The sequence below is a fragment of the Eretmochelys imbricata genome, chromosome 3 (genome assembly GCF_965152235.1).
Source record: "Eretmochelys imbricata isolate rEreImb1 chromosome 3, rEreImb1.hap1, whole genome shotgun sequence".
Lineage (NCBI taxonomy): Eukaryota > Metazoa > Chordata > Testudines > Cheloniidae > Eretmochelys > Eretmochelys imbricata.
In genome coordinates this window covers 120,562,166-120,577,837 of record NC_135574.1, presented here as the reverse complement: position 1 = coordinate 120,577,837, position 15,672 = coordinate 120,562,166, and the positions used below count along the sequence as shown (strand labels likewise).

The 15,672-nt window shown below is 43.4% G+C and overlaps 1 protein-coding gene across 1 annotated transcript in view; it reads right to left on the bottom strand.

Annotated features, from left to right (window-relative positions):
- FNDC1 (fibronectin type III domain containing 1) overlaps positions 1 to 15,672 on the bottom strand; it is a 139,259-nt gene that overhangs the window by 18,023 nt on the left and 105,564 nt on the right. Inside the window, exons 16-17 of the mRNA XM_077812162.1 lie at positions 15,040 to 15,270; positions 9,534 to 9,642 (exon numbers count right to left, since the gene is read on the bottom strand). Of these exons, the coding sequence (XP_077668288.1) occupies positions 9,534 to 9,642; positions 15,040 to 15,270 (340 nt within the window). The remainder of the gene's footprint in view (positions 1 to 9,533; positions 9,643 to 15,039; positions 15,271 to 15,672) is intronic.

The window sequence follows — 15,672 nt, the reverse complement described above, 5'->3', positions numbered from 1 at the left end:
CAGATAAGGAAATGAAGGTTGAAATCCTCACGTATATGCATAAGGTGTTAGGTAGGCATGGTCAGAACAACAATATAAAAGAAGTTCCTTCATTGGGTAAAAGTGGGAAGACCACACAGGAAACCCCAGCAGGAACCATCCCTCTATTGACGATCATCTGTTGAGAGAGCCATCAGACCCTAGAATATCTCTGAGGTTGTGAGTATGACTACAATCTTCATCATGGCATGGAGTGCTTTATCACAGATTTCTGCAAAAATCAAGCTGCCTGTGAACAGCTTGTTCCCACCGCTGTACAAAAAAACGAGACTAGGGAACATTTTTGTAAGTTACACTAAGGAAATATTCTGACTCTGTGTCACTGATTTCTCATTCACACAAAAATAGCCCTGCAAGGTACCGCATTTCAGCTGCCACCTGCTCAAAGGGGCAACAATATGTATGCAGTCACTAGGCAGGACGACACATAATAACTATACACAAACATTTAAAGGGTTAAATACTAAGGGCTAGATCATGCCCCCATTGAATGCAGTGTGGATTCCCCTAGTCCCCAGTGCAGGGGGTGAGAGGGTCAGCCAGCATCCCAATACCATTCCTAGTTCTCCAGATTCCCACAAAGGTCCCTCCCCAGGGCTGAAGATCTTCAGGTGGGAAGGGAATAGAAGAGGTTGGGGGGGGTGGGTTAGGGGAGGAATGGCATCAAAGGGGATGTGCACAGTTCTTCAACCATGCAGCCAGCCAACTCTCAGCCTGGGCATGCCCATAGTCTCTTTCAGCTTCTTGCTTCTGGATCCCCTATAGAAGCCTCCATTCCTGTTCCCAGCAGGAGTTCAGGGTCCTTTTTGTGTCCCATTACCTCTAGTCCCTGGCAGTGCTCTCCAGGTCCCACCACAGATTGTTGGCTGGGGGCAGCCTTATAGGGCCTCTTGCTCATATCAGGCTTGCAATGTTGGTTTGCCTCCAAAACAGGGGAGGGGAGGCTAGCCACTACCCCAGGCTGGTACCGCTTGCTACTGGCACTCACTTACACTCCCTAGTCGCTTCTCCTCCTGGGCAAACTTCCTCCCTTTCCTGTGGCAAGATTCACCTTTTTAAGCTCCCTTTCTCCAGGTGGAGCATGTGCTGCAGGTTCACCTGACTGGCACTGCCTGAGTGCAGGGGTGCTCGTTAGCCATTCTACCAGTAGGATGGGAGCATGTCCCATCATCCCCCAAACCTTGTGAAAAGTCAACAAAAACATGACTGGAGCCGGAGGCTGCATTATCTCCTCTGCAGCTTCCTGTGAAACCTTCCTTTTGATGGGAGCTTTCATGGGCAGCAGCTGGCACAAGCAGCCCTGGCAGCATGGCCTAGGGGAGCAGATCTGCCTCTGCTGGGAGACAGGAGGTGCAGGGGATCCCAAAACTAGTGTGGGGACACAGGACCTGTAGCTAGAGAGGCCTGGACCCCTGCAGATTTCAGGGGAGCATCAACACATGCTAGCTCCACCCTTCTCCCCAGCGATGGAATGATTTGGGGGAAAGGCAGTGAAAGGAACCTCTTGGAGCATTGCCAGGGATAGGCAAGATGGAAAGACAAGGCCATGTTTGACTTTGAATATACATGTGGTAAAAAATAATTTCCTTATGGAAATACATCATCACAGAATAATGTAAAACAAGTGATGTGTTCAAGGGCAACTACTGACGTTAGTCCCAAAGGAAATGCCTTACCATGACTCTCTGCAGGGTTATGAAACTAACCCATCACTCGTGTTTCAGTTATATTTTATACTTCTAGAGCACATGGAGTGATCTCAGACACATACACACAGCATATAAATAGGAGGGCAAAGGGAGCCTTTAAAAGCTTGGGGCCTGATCCGAATCCCACTGAAGCTAATGGATCTTTCAAATGACTTCAGTGGGATTCTTTCACTATTTATCCAGAATGCAACAGCTTCAACAGAGAGAGAGAGCAAGCAAGGGACTGACTCTGCAGCCTGGTGATTAGTGCACTAACGTGGATGATACAGTCCCCCTGCCCTAATGACTTTTTAAATTAGTTACCCACAGCTTCAGCAAGAGAGTCTGAGGGAGCCCCACATCAGAATACCCTACAGCCTGCTGGCTAGAGCACTCATTTGAGAGGTGGCGGAGTCCTGTTCAAATCTCTTCTCCCCCTCAGACAGACAGGGGACTTAAACTGAGGCAGGGAGTTCTCACGTCTCCCAGGTGAGTACCCTAACCACTTGGCTAAAAAGCTATGAGGCAAGTTTTCTTCATCTTCTCACCTTCCTCCCACCCTGCCTCCTATAAATACAGTATGGGTGCCAGTTCCCAAGAGAGCATTTGTTTCTGAGAATCCCAAGCAGGGGGAGCTGCCACCCTATCTCTGAGAGAGGCAGGGCTTAGCACACACCCTTGGCTTAGCAACTTCCATTGGCTAGTTTAGGCAAGGAGCCTCCAAGCGTGCTGGCTTCTGTGAATCCCACTCTCAGGTGTCTCTCTTCCCCCATTCATCGTACAGGGATTGGGAGCCTAGGTGCCGAACTCAGGCTTTGTGAATCCCAGGGGTTTTGTAGGCCCCTAAAAATTAGATTCTTTGTGAATCTAACCCTCTGTGGCTAAGTTTACCCATCCATAAAATGAGGATAATATTTAGCTGCCTCATAGGTGGTGAGGCTTAATTTATGTTTGTAAAGTACTTTGAGCTCCTCCTATGAAAGACGAAGTATGAATAAGGGCTGGAATTAGTAACAGGGGGTCTGGGATCAGAAAGATGGGCCTTGAGGAAAAAGAGGAACAAGGGGAGGTGATGGAGGACCTGGAGGCTGTGACCCTGGGAGCCCCTCAATGCCAACTGACAGAGGCATATCATAATTCACATCAGGTCTGACATTGCTCCAACTCACTGTTGTCATAACCTGTATCTAAAAGGAGTCATGTAAGGTGTCATATGCAAACTGGTAACATGCTGGTCATTAACATTGTCGTGTGAGATATGTACGATCTCAAAAGGTGTTTGGCATGCAGTGATAAGCCCAGTCTGTCCTAGACAAAGGAATGTTGTTTCACCTGCTTGCCTGTTTCCAATGTAAATTGAGCAAGGTGAGGCCAGAAACAATGGAAGTAGATTTACGTACAAGGTAAACAAAGCCATCAAACTAGCAAGTGGGGGAGACATCCACTTAATGATCACGCCATGAGGGATGAAAGCTGTACCCCCAGGAAGCCTCACTGGCTCTAGAAACAGAGACAACGGACCTTGGGGAAAAGAAGCAGAAACAAAGCCATTTTGTCATCCATCACTCAATGGACCCAAGAAGACAGAGCACTTGAAATCTGAGAAAGGTGGATCCTTCGACCCTGGGGACTGAAGTCTCTGGGAACTGCCTGTAGGTGAGAAACCTGTTCAGACAAAGACTGTAACTTACTAAAGTTAAGTTGCAGTCATTAGAAAGTATGTTTTGTTTGTACCCTTTCATATCTCTTTCACTCTCACTTGAAAGCACTTAAACTTATTTCTTGTTTTATTACAAAATTATCTCACTGATGTTATATTGAAATAAGTGACAGTCTTCAGCAAAGCCAACAGGCTGCTATGTGCTCTGTGTCTTTGGAGGTAGCAAACTTACTAACTTCTGTGAGTGTCCAGTAAGAGGGACTGGATACTGAAAAGGACACCTCTGGGGAACTCAGGAGTTGAGGTTCACTGATCATTACCTGCAAGGCAAGGTTTGAACAGGCAGAGTCCTGAAGAATTTGCTGGCAAGGCAGACAAGCTGGTGTGTCTGGGAGCTGACACATAGCTTAGCTGCGGCAAAGCTCACTCTTGCCATGGCAGAGCGGTAACACAGTGGCTCACAGTTCTAGGTACACTGAGCAAGATGTCACAGAGGCAGAGAAAAGTGCTTTGGTGCGGAAAGGGAGTTGGAGCAGAGAGCACGCTGCTAAAAACTGACGAGTCCCAGCATCCTTTGTGAAAGGCTAATGGGCAGTCCGAGGGTAGAGGAGCTATCAAGACAGGTGGGCTGAGCCTCTGAGATAGTTTTAAGATTTATTCATTCATGTCACACGGAGCCTGATCCTGCACTCACTGAAGATGATTGGAGTTTTTCTATTGGAGAAGCTCCTGTTGACCTCAATGGACATTGAATCAGGCCCTTCATTAGAAAAGCTAGTTATATTTGGGGTTTTTTGTTTTGTAAAACATTAGAACAAGTTGAAAATTTCTAAGATACTGTAGAATTTTGAGCTGTTTGAGGTTCTTCCAAGCATGCTACCCAGGGTGTGACAACAACTTTAAATCTTGGTCTGAAGCTGATCCAGGATTCATATGCTGGACAGGCCGTAGTTTGAACAGCATGACAGCCTCTCATATGGAATGCTGAGCACCGATATCAACATTGGTGTACAGTAAATCTTACTTACTTAGAGATTTCTCATAAAATGCACACACTATTGTGAACACACAGGTTCCAGTCTAATTTCTTCCTCCAGTTCATGTTTTCTCAATTAGATACTTCCCACACAGCAGTTATGGAGATATTTTTAAGACAAAAAAATACATAGTCAATTCAGTTTGTGAATTTGGAGTATGCAAATGATATTGGCTGAGGCAGACAATTTTTTGTATAGAAAAGGATCCACTTGCTGTGCCCACAGGTGCTAGATGCGTCTGTTAAAACAAAGTTCCTCTGCAAAGTGCATAATGGAGGCCAAGTCTCAGAACAGGGTTACAGAAATATACGCTGTTTTGCTTAGGTTAAAAATTCACAGAACTGTTTCACTGAGAATCTCTAGAACCTCAAGCCATTGGAACAGGCACTTGAAATTTGGCAGGGAACTTGCCCTGGTGTCTAGGATGTGACTTTTATTGTTCTTGTGAAAAACTGTCCAAATGTGGCCACGGGATGAGCTTCTGAAGATCTCAGTTCACACTTGCTCAATAAAGACGTGTTAGAACATGGAAGCTAACTTCACTGAAGATTCCATCTATACAGAGCATGCTCCAGCTCAGAGCTTCAGCAGCTCAGCAAAATTCTCCTTGCAATGGCTGCTCTTGACATCCAGGAGCCACTCTGATGCTGGGCACTGGAACTGAGAGCAGGAAAATGGTCTCTCTGGTGCTTTCAGGGTTCACCCTGCTGGTGCCCAGGCAGTGTGGAGGTGGAGGAGAAGGAAGCAGCTTGACTTGAATGTAGAGAGGTGAGGAGATAGGCCTGGAGGGTAGAGAGTGGGGAGACTGGGACAAGGGGCCAGGATAAGGGCATAATGAAATGAGGAGCCAGAGGAAGTTGGAGGACTAGGTCTGGGATATGGAGACAAGTGGGAAGGAAGAGGGGTATTGGGACAAAGAACTGGCAGGGGACTAGAATGTGGCGCTGAAGGTGGGGAGACTGGGAGCTGAGCCAAGATTGTAGTGGGGACTGGGAAAAGGACAGGCTTGAGGAGCTAGAAGCAGAAGAGGTCTGGGTTGACAGGGGTCGGGGCAGAAGGGTCTGTAACCACTAGAGTACACATCCCTCAGAACCTTGGACGAGAACCCAGGACTCCTTAGCCTCAACTTTCCACTTCTGTCTAGCAAACAGCTGTGAAACCCACTGACATAATGTGTGCCTCACCTCCCTCTAAAACAGTGGTTCTCAAACAGGGGTTCATGAACTCTTGGGGGTTCACAAAATGTATCAGGGGGTTCTCAGAAAAAAATTCTGTAATGGCAGACAGAGCTGTCCCTAGGGACCCCAGGCGCCGGGGCCCGGCAGCCTGAGCCCCGTGACCATGACTTCCTGGCAGAACAAGTTTAAGCTTTGTTGTAGTCGTGCGTTGTTAGGCTGGATTTCTCAAGATCCGAATGCTTGTGCGAAGAACTCTTTATTTGAGTTGGCTGCTTAAATACCTTCATGCTGTTTCATGTCTGGTACTCCTTGATGAAACATGTAGGAGGCTTAATCGAAGTGATATGAGCTACAAAAGTGAAATCTTGGAAGAATGTTGCCATTTTCATTATTAATTTTATTACATTATGTAATGATAAATTATAATGTAATAGTAAATAGTGTGTGATAAGCATGTCATAAAAAAAAACAAATTATTTCCAAGATCACAGCTTCTATAATTTATGCTCAGGTAAGGGAGAAAATCCCTGGAAATATTCATTTTTAGGAGGGGGGGTCACAAGATTTGATATTTTCGTGAAAGGGGTTTGTGGGTTGTTCAAGTTTGGGAACCACTGCTCTAAAACCTTAACAGTCACCTCACTGACTTTTTATATCTAGTCTCTCAACAGATCGGCACATCTGGCCATGCATGTGGGAAGTAATGCTGCCTTGTCACTATTAATGTTTTGCGTTAGAGCTCAGGTTTATGAAGATGGGGTATATATTGCTTTTTGGTGCCTTGGGAGATGGAAGTGAATGCCTTACTCTGTGGGTCATCGACAGTATTTCAGGCAATACGAAGGTCAAAAGGAATGCACAAGTCGTTCCCATTAATGTCTTATCTGCATTCTTTTAAGGGTTTGGGTGGATGGTGTGTGCTTCTGCAACCTTCATTGCTGCCAAGTGAAGTTTTTGTTTGCTGATTTCCTAGCTTCTTTGTGCAGGGTTGGAGAACTTCAGTGGATAAACTCCCCAGAAGGCTGCACCGGCCTGGGAATCAGAGGGAGAAACTGTGCTACTGAAGCAGCTCCTGATGACACTGACCCCTCTGAAGAGCGTGGGAGGCTGGGATGTTCTTTATGTCTACAATAGTTTAGCTTTGTTTAAAAGTTACTGACAGTAAGTGCACCAAGAGCACCACTCCACGCTGAACAGTGACGACATAACCTGGCAGCCAGAGGGAACTTCCATGAAGGAGTGTCTCATCACTCACTTCCCAGAACACTCTGTAGCCTTTCATGGACTTCTGACAATTGGATACAGCCAGGAGCAGCTGCAGCAGCGGGGTGTGCATCTCTGTGTTACACCAGCAAGCCTGCCTATTGCACCCCCCTTTCTTCTGGGACTCCCATCCTTTCCTGTATGAAGCATACCTCTAAACCTACAAAGATGCCAAACTAAGGCACTTACCTGTATAACCACCACCATCTTGACCAACACCAGAGATTGAACCATTGTCCTCGAGAACTAAAAGCATCACTCTTTCCTGCTTGTGCTAAAGAGGCAGGCTCTCAAATTGAGAGCTGTCACAGATTTACATCCTTTATGGATGAGGCTCAGTGGGGGTTGCATAATGAACACTGACTAGTCGATTACTCAAGTAAAGGGATTGAAATGTGTATTTTGGTGATTCAATTTACAGATGATCATAATATAAAATCTGTTTTAAAGAGGTCTTCTTGCTGCTTGAACCACATACAACCATACTATGCCTCCAAAATAGATTACGAGCAGGATGCGAATCCCATGAATTTTAGATTACTAGTTTAGACACTTTCTAGTTTAGCTAGAGGAATAATTGTTAGCCCTTTAGTAGAGCAGTAGCTGGAGTAGGACTTGACACACACTTTCCCAAGTGGATTACACACTATTTTCTAATCAGCAGTAGAATATCGGTGATCAGAAATCCTGCCGTCTATTCCTAGTGCTGGGAGAGGAGTGTGGTTTACAGTGGTTAAAAATAGGATAATCAAAACTGGTTTCATCATTCTGAAAGGCAGTGTGATGCAGTCAATACAATCTGGAGGTGTTGAGTTAGAGACCTCCAGTGACCTTGCATAAACTCATAACTAAGTCTGACAACTTATTTCAAATAATGGATGGGGATGGAGAGTGTTCAACAGCTCTTCATTAACGGTCTCCTAGGTTTTGGTTCCTGGTCTTAGTCATTAATAAAGGCAGTGAATTAAAACAGCAGTTAGAAGAAGCGACAACTGAATGCCTGGCCTCCTCTTTCACAGCTCAGAAAACTTTTCCTTGGACTATAAAGGCATTTGATGAGAGAGTCATTACTATCTCCTTCTCTCCCCATCCCCTGTCTGCTCAACCCCGGAGAGAGTAATGATATTTGTGCCATTACAGATTTGTCACCAAATTCAGTGGGATTGCGTGGGAACATATCTTTTCCATTATGGCTACAATGTTATAAAATGCACTATAGACCAACACTACTGATGTATAAGGCTCCGTCTACACGACAAGCACTTCAGTGGCACAGTGCAGCACTGCGGCTTCGTTGCTGTAGCATTGTAGACACTTTCCATATCAACAGAAGAGGTTTTTTTCCATTGGATGCAGTTGATCTTTGAGAGGTGGTAGCTAGGTCAATGGAAGAATTCTTCTGTCAACCTAGCTGCAGCTAAACCTGGGGGGTGGTTGACCCAACCATGGCATTCAGGGCATGACATTTTAAACAGCACTGAGAAACGTACCTAGGTCAACCTAACTTTTAAGTGTAGACCGGGCCTAACTGATACTCTAGAAATCAGCACACAAAGAGCAACAATGTGGCCAAAGGACAAGTCCCAGGGTGTTTCAGGGATACAAAGTAAGTGAGACTAGCCACTGGAAAACTGTCAATGTAGGTAATTCTGAATGCTTAGTATTTTCTCTGTATCAATTCATTTTTTTTCAAGCCACTGTGAAATGTTCAAATAGTGCTCCATGTTTACAGTCTATGCTTTGGTTTTTGCCATTTCAACGAGATCTTTACAAAATACAGGTTTAATGTTCCTGTTAAAGTGAACTCTGTAACACAACCTTAAGTCTGGTGCCGTTACCGTTGCACCATTTCATCTCAAGAAAAGTCACTACTTAGAGAAAACATATGGGCCTTGTACTGTGAACAGACAGGGAAAGTGAATTCTAGAGTTGAACACCCTGCCGCAAGCCCCCAGATGGCTACACCTGGGGCCTATGAACTCAAGCACCTCAAACAGAGAGATGGTCTTTCAGGTAATGAAATCCCAACCACATAGGGTGAGATTTTCAAATCTTCCTAAGGGAGTTGGATGTTCAACTCCCAGTGAGCTTCAGTGGAAGTTGGGCGTCTAGCACCCTTAGGTATTTTTGAAAATCCCTCCCATAGAGCTTTATAGATTACCACAAACCCTTGAACTGCAGCCAGGAGCGAATAAGGCGGAAATATACACTCACCCACAACCCTACCATATTTCACATGTATATTCTGAAGCTTGCATAGGTGCCCTTGACTTTGTAATTCATTCTCCCATTTATCTGATAGAGCCAATGTGTAGCATGATGCAAGCAAGGCTCCTGTCGTTCATTATTTTATTTTTTTCCTGAACAGGCTGCTTGGATTATGTATATAGCTTGCACATTCATTTCTGGGCCAAGTCTTTTTATGCTGATATAGATCAGCATATCAGTATAGTTAATATGTATTGCTCATCCATACATGGACAATGTGATGTCTTATGTACTTATAAGTAGATGCATGATTTCTAAAATTTGATTTGATTAGTTCTGTTTGGTCTAGATTTGCTGACAGATTTGTGCAATTCTACTAAGACCACCAAAATGACTAACAACTAGGGAAAATTGTTTTAAATTAACAACAGTGTTCAAAAAGAATAGACCAAATTGTTACCTTGTATTTGGCTTCAGGTTCTCAATAGGTAAATGAGTAGCCCCTGCAGTCCTGGTTGACCACTTGTTCCTTATAAAGTCATCATAAGATGCACTGTAAACCAAGTAACCTGCAAATGGAAGAGAGAAAAGCAGATCAGCCAATGAGAGTTCTATGTTTCAGTCAATGATACCTTGAGGCTTAACTACTTTGACAAATTCTAAGCTTCAAAGAGCAAAGACATCAGGGCTTTCTATGGCACTGCTTTATACAAAGCCTACCCTTTATTCTCTCGGTCCCTCTATGTATCTGCATTCTTTAAAAGTGCTATTTTAAATTACAAAATTGTTGACTTTTCCAAGGAAATTGGTTGTTTTTTTTCAGAGCCGGAGCTTGCATTAGGCCACTTTCATCTTTGGTGTAACTATGTTGAAGTCAGTGGAGTTAAACCAGGGATGAACTGGACCCATTATGTTTAAATAACACTTCAATTGTGACACAAATTGACTAGTATGAAATAATAGAGAAGGTGAGGCTGAAACTTCTTCCTCCACTATTTTACTTTAAAATGTGTTGCATTTTAAAATGAGGAGGAAGATCCTCAGCTGGTGTAAATTTTTACAACTTCACTAACTTCAGTGGATCTAGTACATTTGCCCTGAGGTGTCAAACTCAGTCTTGGTATAACTCCAACATCTTGCTGGTAATTACATTACAGTGAAAACCATTTATACAGAGGGAGACCAATCTGTTTCCCCACTATTATTTCCCCAGATGTCAATAGTAAAACTCCCATTAACATTAATGGGAGCAAGAGCACACTTATTACTCACTCTACAAGGTAATAGTGTGATATGCTTCATGCTCACTCATTCTGGAGCAAATGTTAATCTCAGCTCTGTAATGGGCAGCCTGAAAATTCTACATTAGAACACTGCATGGAAATCCCATTGAGGTCAATGAGTTTTGCATGAGGATCAAGTGCAAATATAAGCCATAGAGATCCAGCGTGCAGATCAGACAATAGGATTTTGCCCTATATTTGAAAAAGAACAGTTTCCAACATTGGTAAAGATCCTGCGTTGGTATTTAATGTGTGTCAGGCTTTTAAACAGAAACAAAAAACTCTAAGAAAAAGAGCAGAAATGGAATAATTTAACTCTGGCAGTGTCAGCTGCTGGGCCTGATTCTCCTTGGCATGACTCCAGTTTCATGCTGGTGTGACTCTCTTGAAATCAATGGAGTTACACACTGTGTAAAAGAGGAGCAATACAATCAGGTCCATGATGTCCTCTTCAAGGCTGCCATTTTCAAAGAAGCCTCAGGGAGTCAGGTGCTCTACTCCCATTGAACTTAAATGGGAATCAGACACCTAACTCCCCTGGGCTCCTGTGAAAATCCCAGCCTAAAGTCACGCACATTTCCAGACATTCCCATTAGCCAATCCAGTATATTCCTGATTATCCGAACTGCATGGGGGACACGGACTTTGGATAATCAAGCGAGCAGGGGCCATTCAGGCATTCAGCAGCTGGGCGGCCTCCCCTGCGGCTGAGGGCTCGTCCTCCTCTTCCTTGCAGTCCTGGTTGGGGATCTCTGCTCTGCCCTGCTCACTCATTCCAGTGACAGCAGAACTGAAGAGGGCTCCTTGCGCTGCTGCAGGCTGGTGACACCATCCTCCTCCTCCTCCTGGTCTCTGCTCTACCATGCTAACCTCCACATTATCTGAATCCCTTCTTTGTCTCCCAGCATGAAATACACGGGCGGCAAGGAAGAGGTTCAGTTAATAAGGTTTCAGATAAATGGGAGTATACTATACGTAGATATCATGCTGTACACATATTGAGAAGCAACATTCCTTAAAGTCAATCTGCAATTCATAGGTACCAGTCAACCTCTGACTCAAGTTCCAGGCTACCAACAGGTGCAAAGTGTCTGAGAAGCACTCAGCATATCCATTTCTGACAGTGACATTTTCAGTTTAAAAGTGACACAGATCCACTTTCTCTTTCCATTGACTCAAGCTACATTAATCAACCTTGAACACGGTTTACATTCTGTTCTGCATCGGTATTACATAGTTTTCTCTCTGGCTTCAAGCCAGCACACCTGTGGGTTCTCTTGAAATTTTGATCAAGCTGGGGTGAGAGAGGGAAAAATCAATCCTCTACTAAACTAGCTCAGTCAATTCCCAGCTGAAGGAGAAATAAAAGGAAAAGCGAGTGCCTATGTGGTCTTGTTAATTGGGTAACAAATTAAAAAATATGACTAGTAACTTTGGGGCCATGAGCAAAGATTTTGAATATCTAGAATTTCTTCCCCCCACCCCCACCTTGAGTAAATTTCCTTAGGCATAAAGAAAAATGTGTTTTTCATTCTGTCCCAAACGAAAGCGGTTGGTTAAAAAATATGCAGCAAAAATTCATGGGCAAAACCCAGAAAAACCTTTCAAGCCCTCTCCATTCATCACAAAAAGAGGGGAAAGGGAGCATAAGCTTGATTATTTAAAAATCCTTTGAAGTGTGCCTTTAACAATCTCAGAGTGCCAGACCAAGACATTATGACAAGCTATATTACAGAAATGAACAATCTGAAGCATGGCTGTGAGAAGAGTGAAAAGAAAGACACGTTGCCAACTGTGTCCACATATCTATTCAGGGGACACCATCATAGGGCCTCACCACATCAGCCACACTATCAGAGCCTTGTTCACCTGCACATCTACCAATGTGATATATGCCATCATGTGCCAGCAATGCCCCTCTGCCACGTACATTGGTCAAACTGGACAGTCTCTACGTAAAAGAATCAATGGACACAAATCAGATGTCAAGAATTAGAACATTCAAAAACCAGTAGGAGAACACTTCACTCTCTCTGGTCAATCGATTACGGACCTAAAAGTGGCAATTCTTCAACAAAAAAACTTCAAAAACAGACTCCGACGAGAGACTGCTGAATTGGAATGAATGTGCAAACTGGACACCACTACATTAGGCTTGAATAAAGACTGGGAGTGGATGGGTCATTACACAAAGTAAAACTATTTCCCCACATTTATTCCACACACACACACACAGAGTTCCTCAGATGTTCTTGTCAACTGCTGGAAATGGCCCACCTTGATTATCACTACAAAAGGTTCTTCTCTCTCTCTCTCTCTCTCTCTCTCCTGCTAGTAATAGCTCACCTTAAGTGATCACTCTGGTTACAGTCTGTGTGGTAACACACATTGTTTCATGGTTACTGTGTATATAAAATCTCCCCACTGTATTTTCCACTACATGCATCCGATGAAGTGAGCTGTAGCTCACGAAAGCTTATGCTCAAATAAATTTGTTAGTCTGTAAGGTGCCACAAGTACTGCATCTCAGAAAAAGGTGCCAAGATGAAAGTGCTTCATGAAACACAGGAAAGCCAAAAAAATGCATCGGACATTGTCAAACATTACTTATGTGACATATTGCTCTGAAATTAACATAATTAGTGACATTGTGGGTGATTTTTTAAATGAACAGTGTGCAGATAACACTGAAAAATGAAATCCTTTATTTATCCACTGACCAGGCACAGCACTGCCAGTGGAAGCTTCCCTGCCTTCCCCCACCACTGCGTATCAGCAATATAAGGCTAGCATAGTTTTCGTGACCATACACTTCTTGGCCCTTCTGCGGAGGGGCTGCCAGCAAAAGAGTAGGTCAAGATTCAGCAACAACAGCAACAATGTAAAAACCAGTACAACAGCACTGTCAGTTTCTGACTCCAAATCATCTGACCCGCTGTCGAGTTGGGTTTTGCATCATCTCCAAATACTTCTGTTGTTTACATATCTCACTAATTTTTTTAGAAGGTTAGAGATTTGTATTTCAAATTTACATTTTTTTTGCTATAATGTGCTCTAAAGACAGTGAAAAAGATCCAGTTTAATATATTTGTTTAACTGCCAACAGCAGCATGTCAGATTGGCATTTGAACAAACTTTAACTATAATAAAGTTAACATAGTTTGGGTTATGTGTTCCACAGGAGTTAACCAGCTCCATTTCAGTTTAACTCTTTTTATTTATATAAAAAGCTTAAATTTCTCTTTTCACTCAGCTACAAAGCTCCACAATATTTCTTTGTATGCGGAAACAGTTTTATTCTGGCCTGTATCATTAATATTGCTATTGTGGCATGCAATATCTGCAAACCACAAGAAAAACAGTTCCGTATTTTCCATAACATTCCATCCTCTCTTCCCTCCTCTGCCCTCACCACACATTTTATTTTCTTGAGAGAGTGACTATTGATTTCAGAGATTTAGAAGAGAGCGGTGTTAGAAAATAAAGAGACTGATTTTGAAATAAGAAAAGGAGTACTTGTGGCACCTTAGAGACTAACCAATTTATTTGAGCATAAGCTTTCATGAGCTACAGCTCACTTCATCGGATGCCGATGAAGTGAGCTATAGCTCACGAAAGCTTATGCTCAAATAAATTGCAAAAAGAAAAGGAGTACTTGTGGCACCTTAGAGACTAACCAATTTATTTGAGCATGAGCTTTCGTGAGCTACAGCTCACTTCATCGGATGCATACCGTGGAAACTGCAGCAGACTTTATATACACACAGAGAATATGAAACAATACCTCCTCCCACCCCACTGTCCTGCTGGTAATAGCTTATCTAAAGTGATCATCAAGTTGGGCCATTTCCAGCACAAATCCAGGTTTTCTCACCCTCCACCACTTTGGATGGGCTATCACCAGCAGGAGAGTGAATTTGTGTGGGGGGGGTGGAGGGTGAGAAAACCTGGATTTGTGCTGGAAATGGCCCAACTTGATGATCACTTTAGATAAGCTATTACCAGCAGGACAGTGGGGTGGGAGGAGGTATTGTTTCATATTCTCTGTGTGTATATAAAGTCTGCTGCAGTTTCCACGGTATGCATCCAATGAAGTGAGCTGTAGCTCACGAAAGCTCATGCTCAAATAAATTGGTTAGTCTCTAAGGTGCCACAAGTACTCCTTTTCTTTTTGCGAATACAGACTAACATGACTGCTACTCTGAAACCTGATTTTGAAATGTGGCTTCCCATATTGCTGATGCAAATAACTGCAGGGGAGGGAAATTTTATAGGTCTGAAGACTTCTAACCCCTTGAGTGCTTCTGCCAATCTGACTGTTAGAGCTACGTGCTACAAAATAAGCCCACAAGTATTTGCACTTCAAAACTGCACGCACAAAAACAGAGCCAAGGTGAAGCCCTTTAGAAGACCAGGACTAATCTATGCTTATCAGTGGCATTGGTACAGTGTTGACAGATGACATAGAAGCTCTTTCTCACTGACTAGAAGGCAATTAATGCCTTCTTCTCGGAGAGCTGTATGGTAACGGAGAGTTAACATTGTTGAAAAATTATCAATAATAATTAGCTCAGATTAAGGTAAAAACCTTCCCATTTGGCTTCTGCATAGTTTCCTGAACCCCAACCAGGACAACAAAATCCCCAGGGTGACAGCCAAGACTGGAAATTTCTGTTACCATACCTGTTATCCAGTCTCCTTGTCGGGGTTTGGCCCAGTCCACAATGACAAAGGAGTGGCAGCCTTCCATTGCCACCACTGTGATATTGTGAGGGACAGTCTGGGGATGCAGCTCTCCCCCTTTTAGATTATACGGTATGATTTCATCCAGGCTTTCCACTTGGAAGTGCTCCAATATCTCTGTCAAGGAGCAGGGGGCAGCAGGATCTTTATTGAGATAACTCACATAAGGAGCTGGAAGAGACAGTGATAAGCAGCATTTATTTAACAGTCTGTACAGACAGGCAGATTACTACAGCTAAGGACAATTTCCTGTAGAGAAAAGCACAAGGTTAATTTTCTTTTTATATTCCTTACAGGCGGCCGAAACAGGGGGCACTCGCAGAAATAGCTATATTTTATTTTTTAAAATAAAATAAATTAGACATTCATTTCCTGACCTTCCAGCTTGTAAATCTTGTATATTTTCCTACCATTTCACTGACGCTTTCAAATCTGTAAACTGTCTGGAAACTTCTTGGAGTGCTATTACTCTTCATATAAATAAAGCACCATGGAAACTGTAAGCATGACAAATATTCAGTGGCAATTACGTTACTCTAAGGCTTTCAATAGATGGGGAATAACCATGTCTGG